Source organism: Bacillus rossius, chromosome 18 (genome assembly GCF_032445375.1).
Source record: "Bacillus rossius redtenbacheri isolate Brsri chromosome 18, Brsri_v3, whole genome shotgun sequence".
NCBI lineage: Eukaryota > Metazoa > Arthropoda > Insecta > Phasmatodea > Bacillidae > Bacillus > Bacillus rossius.
This window is the reverse complement of record NC_086345.1, coordinates 18273736-18288435: the sequence shown is the minus strand read 5'-3', so window position 1 is coordinate 18288435 and position 14700 is coordinate 18273736. Positions and strand designations below refer to the sequence as shown.

General features: G+C 40.1%; 1 protein-coding gene across 1 annotated transcript; it reads left to right on the top strand.

Moving 5' to 3' along the window:
* Window positions 1-83: 83 nt before the first annotated feature.
* On the top strand, window positions 84-11105 carry LOC134541186 (tetratricopeptide repeat protein 12-like). The gene is made up of 6 exons (XM_063384422.1): window positions 84-142; window positions 641-773; window positions 1256-1483; window positions 2837-2985; window positions 6980-7223; window positions 10926-11105. Exons 1-6 carry the CDS (start codon window positions 110-112, stop codon window positions 10958-10960), a joined length of 822 nt encoding a protein of 273 aa, XP_063240492.1. The 5' UTR covers window positions 84-109; the 3' UTR covers window positions 10961-11105.
* The last annotated feature ends 3595 nt before the right edge of the window (window positions 11106-14700 follow it).

The window sequence follows — 14700 nt, the reverse complement described above, 5'->3', positions numbered from 1 at the left end:
AAATATATACAGGTACAGGTTGTTCCGATGTATTTCGTGAGGTTTACATGCAACTATTAGGTACTCTACCACGGAAGCCCTCTTCCGCACAAACAACGATTGAACATTGATGTGCACTAAACATCCACCATGCATCATTAATGTGAGATGAGTTTTTCTAGCATAAATGTCACAACACATATCTTATTATTTATCTTACTTAAAAGCATTGAGTTGTAAATAATAATGTGTGTAATTAATGCCATGTTTGTTTAAAATAATAATTTAAACCTTCTGCAAATTGTATAAATTATTCTATGAAAATTTTCCATTATTTACATATCCTTGTTTAGGATCAGTGGCTGAATTGCTCGGGATTGGTGGGTCCGGCTTAGAAGTTACTTATTATAGTTTTGCATTAGCTGACAGTGAGTTCGCTACACAGAGACTGTCACCACTGTTCCATCGTTTGTTTAAGATAGTCTGGCTATTAATGAATCGTAATTCACCAAACCACATGTATTAGATTTTTGTCTGCGACCAGTTTTTCTTACACACTACTTGATTAACAGCTGTGTAACCACATCTAACAATAATGCCCTACTCCTAACTTCTTACTATTTCAAGCTCTATGCTATATATTTTTGATTTTTCAATACAGAAAGAATCTCATTTCCATGACAACCACTATAATCACTATTGCTGTCAACAAATGCTACAATTAAACAAGTTTGAAAAACCATTAAGGATGGATTCAGATTTTGAAGAGTTCATGCTTAAAGTGGAAAATATAGGCAAGTACTGTAGTTAGAATTAAAAAATAATAATAATGGGCTACACATATTCCAAAAATCAAACAACCAAAATTTTCTTGCCCTTTATGGTATCGCTGACCCACTGCAATCAAACATTTACAGTTATAGTAATCAATTTATTTACTGTATAGAATCAGAATCTTTTTACACTAAGATACATAATAGCAAGGGTGACAGCTACCTATGCAATAGTGTATAGCTATCTGTTCACTGTAAAGCATTAGACTGCAATTCAGTTAAAAATAACATTTTTAAACCTTTGTAATGTGTTTTCTTTCAGCCAATAAGGTATTCAGATATGAAAATACTGTAATAAGTAGTTAGATTAGTGTGCAAGACAGGCTAGGTATTTCGTTGAATTTTGCGCTGTCATAAACTGCTACGAGATTCTGAAATGTCCAGATGTTTCCTCTTGGGCTGTGTTCAAATTATTAAGAATGCCCATGTTCTGGTTTCAAAAGAGTCCATCGTGCGCGGGTTGCAGTCAACGAACAGAGATGAGGTCGAGGTGGCAACTCGTCGTGCCGAGGCCCATTTGAACCAGGCGGACTGTCACCCCAGCACTGGGAATCAAACAGAGGGTCGTACCAGCACCAGAGACGGTGCTGGCGACTCAAAGATAAGGTGCGACAGGACTGCGATAAACAAGTGGTCGGGCGGGCCATCCCAGCAAGACTCCCTTTCACCAGGTGTGTTCTGCTAACAGTTTTAACTTCAAGCAGTTGCATGGAATGGGAAAAATTTTCTATTTCCTGATAGTTTGCACTAAGATAATTGTCCCGCCTGAAAGGTGATGGACGGTGTGTTAGGTCGTGACAATTTTCCCGCTGGCAATTGGGCCTCTACCTTGTGGCAAGGAGTTCTTCCGCCACTTCACTCTCCCTCCCATTCAAGCTTTCTCCGTAGGTCCTTCGCACCTCTTACCTCCAACACCTTTTCTCCAGTCCATTCCACAGCCCCGCACAATCCTCATCAGGAACGAGTACCAGGTGTTTTTAGACACCCTGTTAGAGTCATTCCATGTGAAATCAACAAATTATCAATTATTAGTTGATCAACCATTTAAAAAAAAAAAAAAATTTAAATTTTATTTTAATTCCAAAATAAAGCCCTATCAAACAGGGCCTTGTAGAGGTTTTTCTGAAGTTGGCCTTGTCTCAAAGATAGAAGTTTTTTTGTGTTTTTGCCAATAAAAATAAACCTTTATAGGCATACATAAAAATGTATAAAAATGTATTAAATCAAATTTGGAAAACCTAAGTCAAATGTCCTTGAAATGTGCCTTGGGGTTGGAACCACAATACCAAAATTTGTGTGCAGTTAACTTCGGCTAGAGTACATTCAAGTTGTGTTGAGTTAAAGTATGGGTTTTAACTTCTTCATGCAAAAGTTTCAAATTTTCTTATCTTCTTGTTTAAAGAAATTACCTCAAAATTAGAAAATTTAGAAAATTTGATGAAAAAAAAAAAAAAGAGGAAGGGTTTAAAATTTGCACTTTAACTGAACACAACTAGAATGTACCGTACTCTAGCCATCGTTATTATACAGACATTTTCGTCTTGTGGTTCCAACACCCAAGTCACCTTAAAAGGTCATGAATAATGTTAAAAATGTTCAATATTTTGGCACATTTCAAGGTCATTTTTACTTAGGTTCCCAAAATTTATTTATTATATTTTTATGCATTGGATGTAAGCCCTTAAAGTATTTCTTTTAACAGCCAAGACAAGAAACTTCAATCTTTTAGATAAGGCAGTGATACAAAATGACAGCAGATAAAAATAAAATATAAAAATATTTTTCAGCTAATTATTAATAGGGCTTTATTTAGTAAAAAAAAAAAAAAAAAAAAAAAAAAATTAAGTTTTTCCAAAATGGTCAAGCAAGTACACCTTGATGATTTTACACTAATGACTCGGTGGTAAAACATCCGTAGGAATTGCAATAAATCATAAATATAATAAATAATATAAATAATAAATGAATAACATAAATAGCCTACGAATTCTTCCAACGAATGTAAAATCGCTCAATGTTTCCAGAGGCGTTCATGAAGCAGGTGGAGCAAGACGCTCAGGACAGAGCCGCGGACAGAGAGCGTCGCAAACAATTGTCGGACTCGTACGAAGCCAGGGGTGACGAGGCTTTCAAAAGGCAGGACCACATTAAGGCGCTGGACATGTACGACAAGGTACGACAGATACTCGGGCAGCGGTGAGTAACTATTTTTTTTTTTTAAAGACGGATTTCACTTCTTTTTGCGATGAATTACTACTGATTCCCCCTGATGCTTAATTTCCCCCTGATGCTAAATCAGTTAATTGTCGAAGTGGGACTTCGAGGTCATTAGAGACGAGACTGGAGCAGTGATGGAATGATAAGAGTGGGGGTGACAGGAGCACCCTGGGAAAACCCGGAGGCGCACTGCAACGTCCGCCGTGTTTCTAGTTTGCGTGAAATGCGAGTTTGGCCCCGTCGGGAATCGATCTCGGACCAACTTGGCGTGGGGTGAGTAGTGTGACTACTTGACGACCACCGCCCTGAAGTGGCCTGCCTGTCAGGGGTGTGTCTGTGTTGGTGAGACGGGATGCCGGGGGGGCCGATGACTCTAGACACGGTGTCGCCTCCGCGCGCAGTTTTCATGTCGTGCGTAGAGCAGTGACCATAACATTCATTACATGGCGGGGAAGTGAAGGTAAAGGCGTAATGAACACGGAACGCTAGTTCAACGCCTGAACAAATAATTCTGGAATAATATTTTTTTAGCTGTTTTTCACTCTAATAAAATACATTTTAAAAACTAACTACGGAAACAGAATGGCTCATTTACCTTTTGCAATAAATGGTTTGAAGAACGCTTTTCCATTGCGTAAAAGAACACAAGGAATTTTCTCGTTCCATATTCCGTAGCCACAGATAAATTTTTTTTCCTGCCCGACGGCGTTGGAAACGTTTTAAAACACACCTTTCTTCGAACCATTTAGGTGGGTTCGAACTGGAGACTATGAAACTAATAGCGTAAAAGAATTGTTTATATAAATCTAATATTTTAGTTAAATGTTTTTTTTTTTTTTTTTTTATAATTTAAACATGCTTTTTGTAAATGGACCACCATTCCGATAGCTCCAGCAGTTTTCAAATCACGTGGGTTTTTCTGAAGCGCGGCACACCGCGTGTGTGGGGTAGGCGGGGGCGTAAGGGCCACTCTGGCGCGTCACACACTGGGCACAGCTTTGGAAACGACCCCAAGATTTACTGCGTACCTATTTCATCCCTTCGAAGTATAACAATTTGATGTCGTAGAATCTGAATTTTTTTTTTTACTGTTTAAAAACATCTGAAGTACTGACAAGCCATTTGAAATATCTAAAAAAAATTCATTAACTTATTAACTTAGGTAACAACATTTATGGAAAATGTATCTATATAAAAAAAAGTTACTGATAAAACTATTTCAATAGTACTTAATCTTTGGACTAATTTATTATTTTATCTCATCCTTTTTTTTTTTTTTTAGGCGTTAGAGCCTTCACAGTTTCTTATGAGAAATATCTATATTATTTAAAGACCTATTATAATTTCTACAACAATTACTAACTAAATATGTAGGTATAACAACATAAATATAAGTATAACACTTATAAATATCTAACTGACACATTTTGTGAATTTCTGAAGATGAAATGAATTGTAAAAACAAAAAAAATCAAATTTGATTTTTCAAATTGTAAGGTGCTAGACAATGTTCTGTCAAAATTTTTGAGTTTTGCAGAATTAGGAATAATAGTGAACAATGAATGAATTTTATTATATTTTATTTGGTCTTGTGTAACTGTTAATTAAAATTATTTTATACTTCACATAACTGTTTATTTTTGAGAATGGTCTTTTTAATCACAGCAAAATTTGATAAAAAATTAATATCAATGGAAGATTATGCTTTTTATAAAAAAGACAAAAGATGTTTTAATGCTCATAGAAAAAATTACAAGGCCTTTTTTACGACCCCTAATGATCAAATTGAAATTAAGGATTGTATGAACCTTCCTACCCTTATTATAAGCATTATGTTTTGATATCCAATCGAGCAGAATTTTTAAAGCTAGTAACCAAAAATCATTACGCCCTTAGTTTGTAGTTGAGAGGTAGGCCTATATTTTGTGTCCCAATGCAATCAACTTGCTTCATGGCACGAATCAAAACCATTACGAAACGTGATTTTTGTATTTTCTCTCAGTCTCTCTCTGATTTACCTGAGGTAGCAAGAGCAGATGAAGCTGTTCTTTATGAGCCAAAAGAGCAGTGCTGTAACGGGAATGTCACAATAATTTTTTTTTTTTTTTTTTTTTTTTTTTACGGAGAAATGAGTACAAGGGAACAAACACCGATTTTTAGACTTTTGGGCCGAGCGCAGTTTCACTTTATTCTCCTTCTCTGTACCTGGGGATTGCCACATGCTCCCGGCAACAGAAAGAGCTCACCTCGCGAACAAACCTAGGGTCGTCGCGCACATTTCGGAGGTGACCGGCGAGGCGGCACGACGGCTTAGCGTTGTACTTGCACCCCGGAGCACCAGGGTTCAAACCTCAGTTCGTCCTCACAATAGGCCACGGTTGAACAAGTTGAACAAATCAGTGGAAGTTGACTACAGATCACGAAAGTCACGAAAATGCCCCCTAAATAAACAGCAAACAGTTCTATGAAGTTACAGAACTTTTAACTTCAGGCAGCCTTGTGCTAACTTGTATTTTGTATTCTGACCCCTCGCTTCTGTTTATAATCGTACATTAAATACAAATAGTTTGAGACAGTCCGCTTAAATTTTAGTTTCTGTGAATAGTATATCTATATTGTATTATGTTTAATATTGATTATTAGGCCTATATTACAAAAATTACAGTGTAAAAAAAAGGTTTTAATAATATTTTATGTGTTATATCCGAGCTCTCAGTATACTGCATTTGGTGGAAGTAATTTCATAAATGCGATGGAAGTCCCGTGGAACGGAAATGTGTAACCTCGGTGATGCCATGTGTGTGGCCATAGGCACAAACCAAAGTTCCTTAAGTCAATGGGAAAATTTGTAGCATTAACCGTTTAACGAATTTAAAACAGATGTGCAGTATTGCAATAAAATCACTTGTTGATAATCAGGTCCAAAGCCAGGGTTTAGTATTTTTTTTTTCATCTTTATTGCTTTTACTTTATTGAAGTTATATAGTTCAAAATTTCGGTCTGCTAATCAAAAGATTCGATAGTCGACGTAGCTGCTCCGGCAGCGAATTCTAGCAGCGGGTGCGGAAACCACGTATGATTCGTGTCAAGAAATTTAGTTGAAAACACAATTTGCTTATATTTATCACGGCTGGCAGTATTTTAAATAGTTCTAGGGTTAAATCCTGTGTTGTCCGAGTTTCTTTCGTATTGTTAGTGTATTTGCAAAATGAGAACACACAAATTTTAGAGCTGTAGCAAACCGTATGTATTCGGTACTGAGTAACGGGTGCGCCATCTAGTAACGAGTAACGAAACGTTACACACGAATGTATTTCGTTACTCGTATTATTCGTATGTTTTACGCATTAGCGCGCATATTCGATGAATTTACGTTACAAAGAATGATGTTTGTTCATTAAGTAAAGTATAATTTGGAAATTCGTCGTCCAAGTTTTTTACTGTTTATTAAAGGTATTGTGTGTGTAGACAAAGTTTGAGATTGGGACAGAAACAACGTAAGAAAGTATTTTTTACAAATTATAAATATGTAGGTTTTTGTGTTTTATTATTGCGTATTTTCACTTTTTTTGTTCTTATCTTAAAAGAGATATTATAATAAAGCTGCTCTAATGAGATTTAATTGTTTCTTGGTTAACAAAAGCTGTTAATCATCAAATATTTTTAATTGTTTATATTGGATTTATTATTATTTACACGACGTCATAATGTACGCGTACGCAAAACAACTCGATTCGTTGCTGCAACATAACATAGCATGTTATGCGGTATCAGAAGTAACGAGTAACGTAACGATACGAAAGTAACGAGTACTAATTGTTATGGTAACGAATACATACGGGTACACTTTTTTTTCGTTATTTTTACACCTGTAGTAAATTTGCTCTTTTTTTTTAGTTTGTGGTTTTGAAAACGTTCTGACGGTGCTTGTGGCCATCCCGCGACCCCAGGCGATAGGCGAGACGAGGCACAGCGGCGCGCTGCACGAAAAGCGAGCGCGGGCTAGCCTGGGTCTCGGGCTGAGCCTCCGCGCGCTGGAGGACTGCGACCGAGCCCTCGGCCTGCCCGGCGCGGGCCTCGGGGCGCGCCTGGTCCGGGCCCGGGCGCTACACAACCTGGGGCGGGCCGGCGAGAGCGCGGACGCCGTCCGGGAGGCCCTGGAGCGGCACCCCGGCGAGGCGGGCTTCATACGAGGTGAGTGAACGACGCAGCTACCGGGATGGCGGCCTTCATACGAGGTGAGTGAACGATGTAGCTACCGGGATGGCGGCCTTCATACGAGGTGAGTGAACGACGCAGCTACCGGGATGGCGGCCTTCATACGAGGTGAGTGAACGCAGGGCCGGCGCGTCCATACAGGCGAACCAGGCAACCGCCCAGGGCGCCAAGTAGCTGGGGGCGGCGCAGCACGACACACAACAGCTGACATAACACGTTTAACTGATTATTGAAAAAAGATGAAACTGTATTTTTGTAACAGTTTGGAATGTTTATATCGAGATAAGTAATCATTTAAAGTCCACGGTGACCTGTTTATGATTTGTAATAAGTAAACAAGTAAAAAAACACAAGCCTGCTTACATTTGATTGTTGGCAAAATCTTAGGCTTACGTGATGTATTTTGAGGCAAGGAAAAATTTTTTATGGGGTGTTCGGCCCGGGGGGGGGGGGGGGGGGACATTAAGGTTTTTCGCCTAGGGCGCCAATATACCTTGCACCGGCCCTGAGTGAACGACGTAGGTACCGGGATGGTATCGGCTCAGCGGTTAGAGATTCTAGCTGGTGAACCTGAGGCGCCAGGTTCGACTCCTGGCTGGGCACTCGTATATACGACGGCCGTCCCAGATCCGGGAGTGCGGAAGGCAAGGGTGAACCTTCGCAGTTCCACCTCCCCTAGTTCGCCCCCAGTATCGCCATGGCCGACTACACCATAATTGTTGTCGTAACACAGTTGACGTGCTTGCGACGACAGAAAATTCGCGCAAGAGTGGAAATTGTAGTGTGCACGCGTGCCATGAGAAATACAAGGTTGATTCTTAGATAAGTGCTGGCTGGAATTCTAGGAAACCATTTTACTATGTGGAAACTTATTGCATGTTGGGATACTCAAGTGTTTAATTTAAAATTTAGAAGAACCAGTTTCTGTAGTTAAATTAATTAATTAATTATTATTATAAATGCAGCTCTTTGTAGCATGTCACATGGAGCAAATACGGCCCAGGAGAGCTTAGCATCTAATTGACATCATGAGCTTTGTAGATAGGTGAGGGGTTAGGCGATGTGAACGGAGCAGTGATATAAATCCATCTCTGGGGGGATCAGGAAAAAACCTAGAGAAAACTCACCTGTTCATGGCAACGTCTGCTACGTTTCACCATTTGCGAAATACCCGTGTTTGATGCTGCCGGGATTGCCTTAATTATTTTTTTTTGTTTAATGGGAAAAGGGGGGGGGGGGGAAGGTATTTGTCGAATCAGTTACAGTGACCTAATTGTTTGAAGTCTACTTTAAAAATAAATTTTCAAACTTAAGAATAGTTAGCTCAGCCTTCATTGAAAATGCTGCAGAAATGAAATGAAACCAGAATACAAAGTTGGAAGTTGATTCTTATGAATTGATTTCCATTGTTAATTATCAAAATGCAAACTACAAATAGGAAACAATGATTCCATTCCAAACTTATTATTCTTTCAGTGATGTTAATGTGATGTTGGGGATGAGAACTAACTGTGTACTGCCATTATCTAGCTTTTACAAATAAATATTGAAATCACTCTGCTCTATGTCAGCTTGATCTCTGGCACAAACCCCAGCATTTAGGGCCGGTCTTACCATCCCTTGGCAAGGTCCGGGTAAAATTTATCTCCTTGGCAAATGACAAAATGTGTCTTACCACCTATGAGTAGGCGTACCCGGAAGATAAATAATTGTCGATTTTACCGGGAGGTTGAAGCTCTGGGTAAATCGCTACCCGGCAGATAACTATATAATCTGTGCGAGACATCGTGGCGCGTTTATTGCAATGTGTTGAATTGTGTTCATTTGACAAAACGTGGTGCATGGACTGTAATTTTCTTCCCTCGTTTATCTAATTGGCCGAAGCAGGATTCGTCTATGTCGTCAATAATGTTGGTAAGATTTTTGGAGACGATGACGACGATGAAGAGATCATTGAAGTAATCAATGCTTTAGCAAGAGGTCCACGTATTTTTAGAGAAAGACCAGACCATTTGAACCAATGGAACGATAAAGAGTTTTCAGCGAGATTCAGGCTAAGTAAAGATACAGTTCTGCACTTGGAAGAGTTTGAACTACTGATTAGATCGCGAACAGACAGGTGATTGCTTTTACCAAAAAATGCATTTGTTTTTACATTACAAATGTATGCTTATGCTATATATTCTGTAAAATTGAATGAAACTGATAGGTTTATAGGTTATATCAGAACATAACATGTGCTTAATGTTTAAATTGTCAACATCGCTTCAATAAAATATTCCTGCTTTTATTTTGTAAATTACATTCAGAATGAGCTTTATTTTGGCTGTTCTGAATTCTCAAAGTGCCTATTTGTATTCCTACCTCAGTGTCCTAACCTACATGTAAACAACCGTTTGTCATTTTGTTGCTTTTATTTCCCCCATAAATCATGCAGTCTCGCCACTGAACAAACTGTTGCTGACACTGCAGTTTTGTGCCCTGGGAACAATGCTATCCAGTGTTGGAGATTTGTAGGTGTCAGTAAAGCAACAGCTTATAGAATAATTAAACAAGTGACATTTGGAATTGCTTCATTGAGACCTGCATATATTAGGATGCCATCGACTGAGCAAGAAATAAGAAATGCTCAGACAATTTTCTACGAAATGGCCCAGTTTCCAAAAGTAATTGGTGCTATTGATTGCACACATGTAAGACTTTAGTCCCCAGGTTGGTATTTTTTAAAAATCATGTTTCATTAATATAATAGGGCATAAGTTTGCGTATACATGAGCTTTAGTTTTTTGCACGTTTTGCTGCCCCCCCTTTGTTGCATTTGGTAAACATAAACTATGGTCACAGTGTGAATTACAGCTGTAGCCTTATTTGACAAGAATTGTTTTAAAAGGAAATTCTAATTTAAACTACCTCAACCTCTTTTCCTTGACAAGTGTTTATTTATATTCCCAAATTACCGGGCAAATTTTCATCACAATGTAAATACACAAAGCCTTCGGTACTCTAATGTTTAGCAAGATAAAATAAAAATCTGAGGGCCAATCACAATCATCGTTTCTTCAATATCTCTGTCAAAAATATACCAACCTAACACACATCCTCGCTATCCACAGGGCAAGTTCCAGTTAGCTACACAGAGGTGTAAATGGGATGGTAAGACAGGACCATCGGGTAAAGGGTCCGGGTAGCTTATCCGCAGGGTAGCTACCTGGAAGTTTGCCCAGAGGATGGTAAGACCGGCCCTTAGTGCAATGCCAAAAGACAGGAATGAACGTTAGGGAACAAAAGGAAGTAAAAATGTGGTTTCAGTATTCCAAGGAGAAGCAATGATTCTCATAGGAAAAGAAAAATGAATACTTGGCCTAGAATCATTTATGGAGTGAACGAGCAGACAATGTTATTTATATGTATACCACAAAATAACTGCTGCTGTTAACATGTTTACGCATGATATATGTTTAAAAAATATTGTTTCCTCTTTCAGGATGAGATTAGATTTTAACAGCCTGTGCACTGTCACACTATCTGTATGTTGTGTGTGGATGTGTGCATGTGTTTTCCATTTTTTCACTTTTCACAAGTATATATTACTAAGTTGGTTTTTGAACGTTCTACTTTAAGCTAGGAATTTACATTTTATTATATTTATGGAATCTAGTATTTTCTTTCTTTTTTCAGATTATGTCTCCAAGTTCAGTAGCATTACTGAATAAGAACAGTAGTTGCAGCATACAAGCACTGCCGTATTATATTCCAAATTCAAACATTGTTTTCTATTTATGTGTGTTTAGAAGAAATACTTGTAACAGATTGGCAGTGTTGCTTTGTCAATGAAAATTAATTACAAATAAATTATAAAGCCACAATCAAAACCTATTTTATTTAGTTAATTTATTGGAGATTAGACTTTTTATCCTGTATCTTAAAACAGTTTCAGTTTAAAAAATGTGCAAAGATGTTTAATGAAGATTCACTTTGAAGGTGACTTCGGACAGTGTTCTATGATATTTGAGTAAAAACCAGTTTGGAGAACTTAGTGGATGGATCGAACACTCTGTTGAATCTTGCTCCTTCGGCTACGCCGAGAACTATCTCAGCCGTCGTCTGGACGACCAAGTCTCCAACCACGTGCCCGGAAACCGTCGTCGTGTCGCTCGTCCCCAAAGTGGCGTGAAGATGTGCCCCGTCTTGGAAGACGGTCCCAAACGGTGAAGTAATCTCGAAACACTGCTGCAGCGTCTGTATTAGACGGAATCGTTCAGCCACATGCTGTTAAAGACAGTGACAGTGTACTAAGGTGAAACTTCTTCACAGCAAAGTGACTGTAGGCTGAGGCGATGAATCATCGACGCAGCTGCTAGATGTGGCCGACGGCTGGACAGCTACTCCTCAAGAGGCAAAAAGGGAGGCGGCCAGCTAGGATACGACGAACATCCCGGAAACAGGCTTACCGGAGACGGGAGAAGTGGGAACGCCGGGATACTACGCTGGCGTGACACTACAAACTAAACGATGCCTGTTCAACGGTCCCCGGCCCCAAGTGCACAGGAGCTTGTCGCCGCCACTTCAACGTGACACCAGCGTGGACTCCCTGCAAAGATGCGGACCTGGGATGAGGCCGACACTGCAGCGGCGGATGCTGGCAATAATTGGATTCGGACGATACGGAGGCAGTGGAGCCACCCTTCTCCACCCGGGATGACTGGGGCCACTGATTTTCCTTTACTGACACAAACAGGCTGGGCTTAACAAGAAGGAAAGAAAAAATGTAACTTGGCAGACTATATCATGGGAGCGGTCCGACCCATAGATAAACAAAATGGCGGAGGAGTCCCCGCCTGCTGTCCTCGAATGAGAGGGCGGCGGTACGGTCTGCGACCACTGTGACAGGTACTGCTGGCGGTAATAGTATTAGGATACTATCCATTCACTAGAAATGTGCCCACTACATTGTGGTTGCAACCCTGTCACACTGCCAAATATGTGTCTCCATTATATTTTGACAATAGAGTTGGACAGGAAGTTTTGGATGGAAAATGTCAAATATAATTGGATAGATAACCTCAAAATATGTTTTAAATCCCACACACGAATACATGGTTTTGGCCTAGAACCTTGGCTCTTTGCCGCGAAGCAGCAGGAGCCCCTGGGCAGTCATCGTGGCTAAACGCAATCTCCGTACTAGCCTAAGTTTTTGGACTTGTGTAGAATCATTGCAGGAGTTTTCTTTTAACATGTAGTATTTCAAATATGGGATAGTTTCCCAAAAACTATTTTGCCAATACATAGTTTCATTTACTGGCATTTAGTTTGATTTTTCTCTTGTTTTCTTCAAGTATGTCATGTTACTCATTTAATAATGGAGTTTTCTATTCTCCTGGACCTGTGTCTTCATGGCTTGATTCAAACTGCAAGTAGTCTACCCACATAACTGGTAAGTGGAAGCTAACTTTTATATCCTTTCTCCTCGTTTTGTAATGCCTCGACGTAATGTGGGACATCATAATTTTCTTTGTAGTTATTTTGACAGAACTTTTTTTTTGCAATGGGTTCCAAGTTACCCCCATGGATCCCGCGCCTTCATTGTGTCCCTGACATGCGAGACTTTTCCACTGCTTCGCAGGTTTATCTTTGGGGAGGCGTCCTCAGAAATGCATCTCTTTGGATGCATGCTGGACCCCTTTCATTCAAGAGAAGCTCCTATTTTTCTTCTGGTTATCTAAATACGAAAGTACTAAAAAATCTGCGATGTTTTCTGTTTGTAAACACTTTTTTTTACAAATCACATAATGTATGAAAGGGTCCCTTTCTTGTAGTTTCTATTTGTTTTGAATTACTTTACTCTGGGTAAAATGGGCAATAAATACCACTCTTTTTAAACAAACATACAAATAAGAGCGAGTAAAGTGTGTAGTACAACATCTATAAGTTTGTGTTAATTATTTTCATAGTTAAAGCTGATAATCTGTAAGGCTCTGAACCACTTAAATATATATTTCCCTTACAAAATTATATTGATGTGACGAGTCTCTCGACCTCTGTATTTAACGATGATAAAGTTAAACCAGCACAAGACTCTATTAATAAAAGATATATCACAGAGAGATAGTTAAAAGTTACACCTGAGCATTGTAATATCTTCACAATTTCTTGCCACAATATGTGATAAATATAAACAGTTCTCTAGTCTCACCAGAATGGCTTTCTACTCTACTCTCATTGGTTGCTGCGCATGCCGTTAGACAGTTTACGGAGTTAATCGAACTCAGCCTACTCCCCCTGCCCAGTCACCCACCTGGGTGATCTTCGGCACAATGTACCATATGAGTACACTCGTCTCACGAACCTAGTGCTAGTGAGCCAACCGCAGGTCTTTACCACTGTGAACAAGTTAGGTCTCACGACGATCACCGAACACTCCGTCCTGATGGTTCCACATCAACCGCCGTACAAGAAGGTGTTTGGGTTTGGGCCTCGGGAGCAGGCTGCTATGAAAGAAAAGATAAGCGAAATGCTGCGAGATGAGTTATCGAACCCAGCACCTCCTCGTATAACTGCCGAATAGTAATGGCTAGCAAAAATGACGACATGCTACTTTTTTTGCGTGAATTTCAAATCAATAAATTACCTCACTATTCCAGCCCGCTATTCCACTATTCCACTGCTAATAAGGTGTTAATGAATATTTATCTCAAATACGGCTACTGGCAGGTGCCAGTGAGTCCAGCCGACTGCCCCAAGATGACGTTCATGGCACCTGACGGTCGGCATTTTCAGTTCTCCTCCATGCCATTGAGGCTGATGGATGCCCCCACTACCTTCCAGACCATGATGGTCTGCATCTTGGATGGCTACATTGGCAAGTTTGCCACGATTTACCTAGATGAAGTGATCATCTAATCACATAAATGGGAGGACCATGCCCATCATTTGGCCCTGGTCCTCGTATGGGTTGCAAGACATAGCCTTACCTATGCGCCGAGGAAGTGTCACATCGGGGCCGGGGAGATAGAGTACCTGGGGCACATTGTGTTGACAGAGGGCTGCCGGCCACGGCCTGTGCAGCTGGAGCCTATTGAACACAAACCGGCGCAGCACATCAGGAAGCAGTCCAGAATTGCTGAATTGGCTCAGGTCGTTCGTCCCACACTTCGCCACAGTCACCACCCCGATGACCGCCCTCATGTCCCCAAAGTCTAAGTTCCGGTGGATAGCTGCCGCAGACGAGGCCTTCCACCAGGTCAATCAACAATTTCGTAACAGCCAAACCTTGTTTCTCCTTAAGCCCGATCGCACACTCTTTGTCCAGACTGATGCCAGCCAGGATGGGATGGGTGCAGTCCTTTACCAGGTGAGCGACGAGGGACAGAAACTCGTCGAGTACGTAAGCACCAAGTTCGGTCCAGCTGAGAGGCACTACCACGTCAATGAGTAGGAGTGCCTCGCAGTGGTC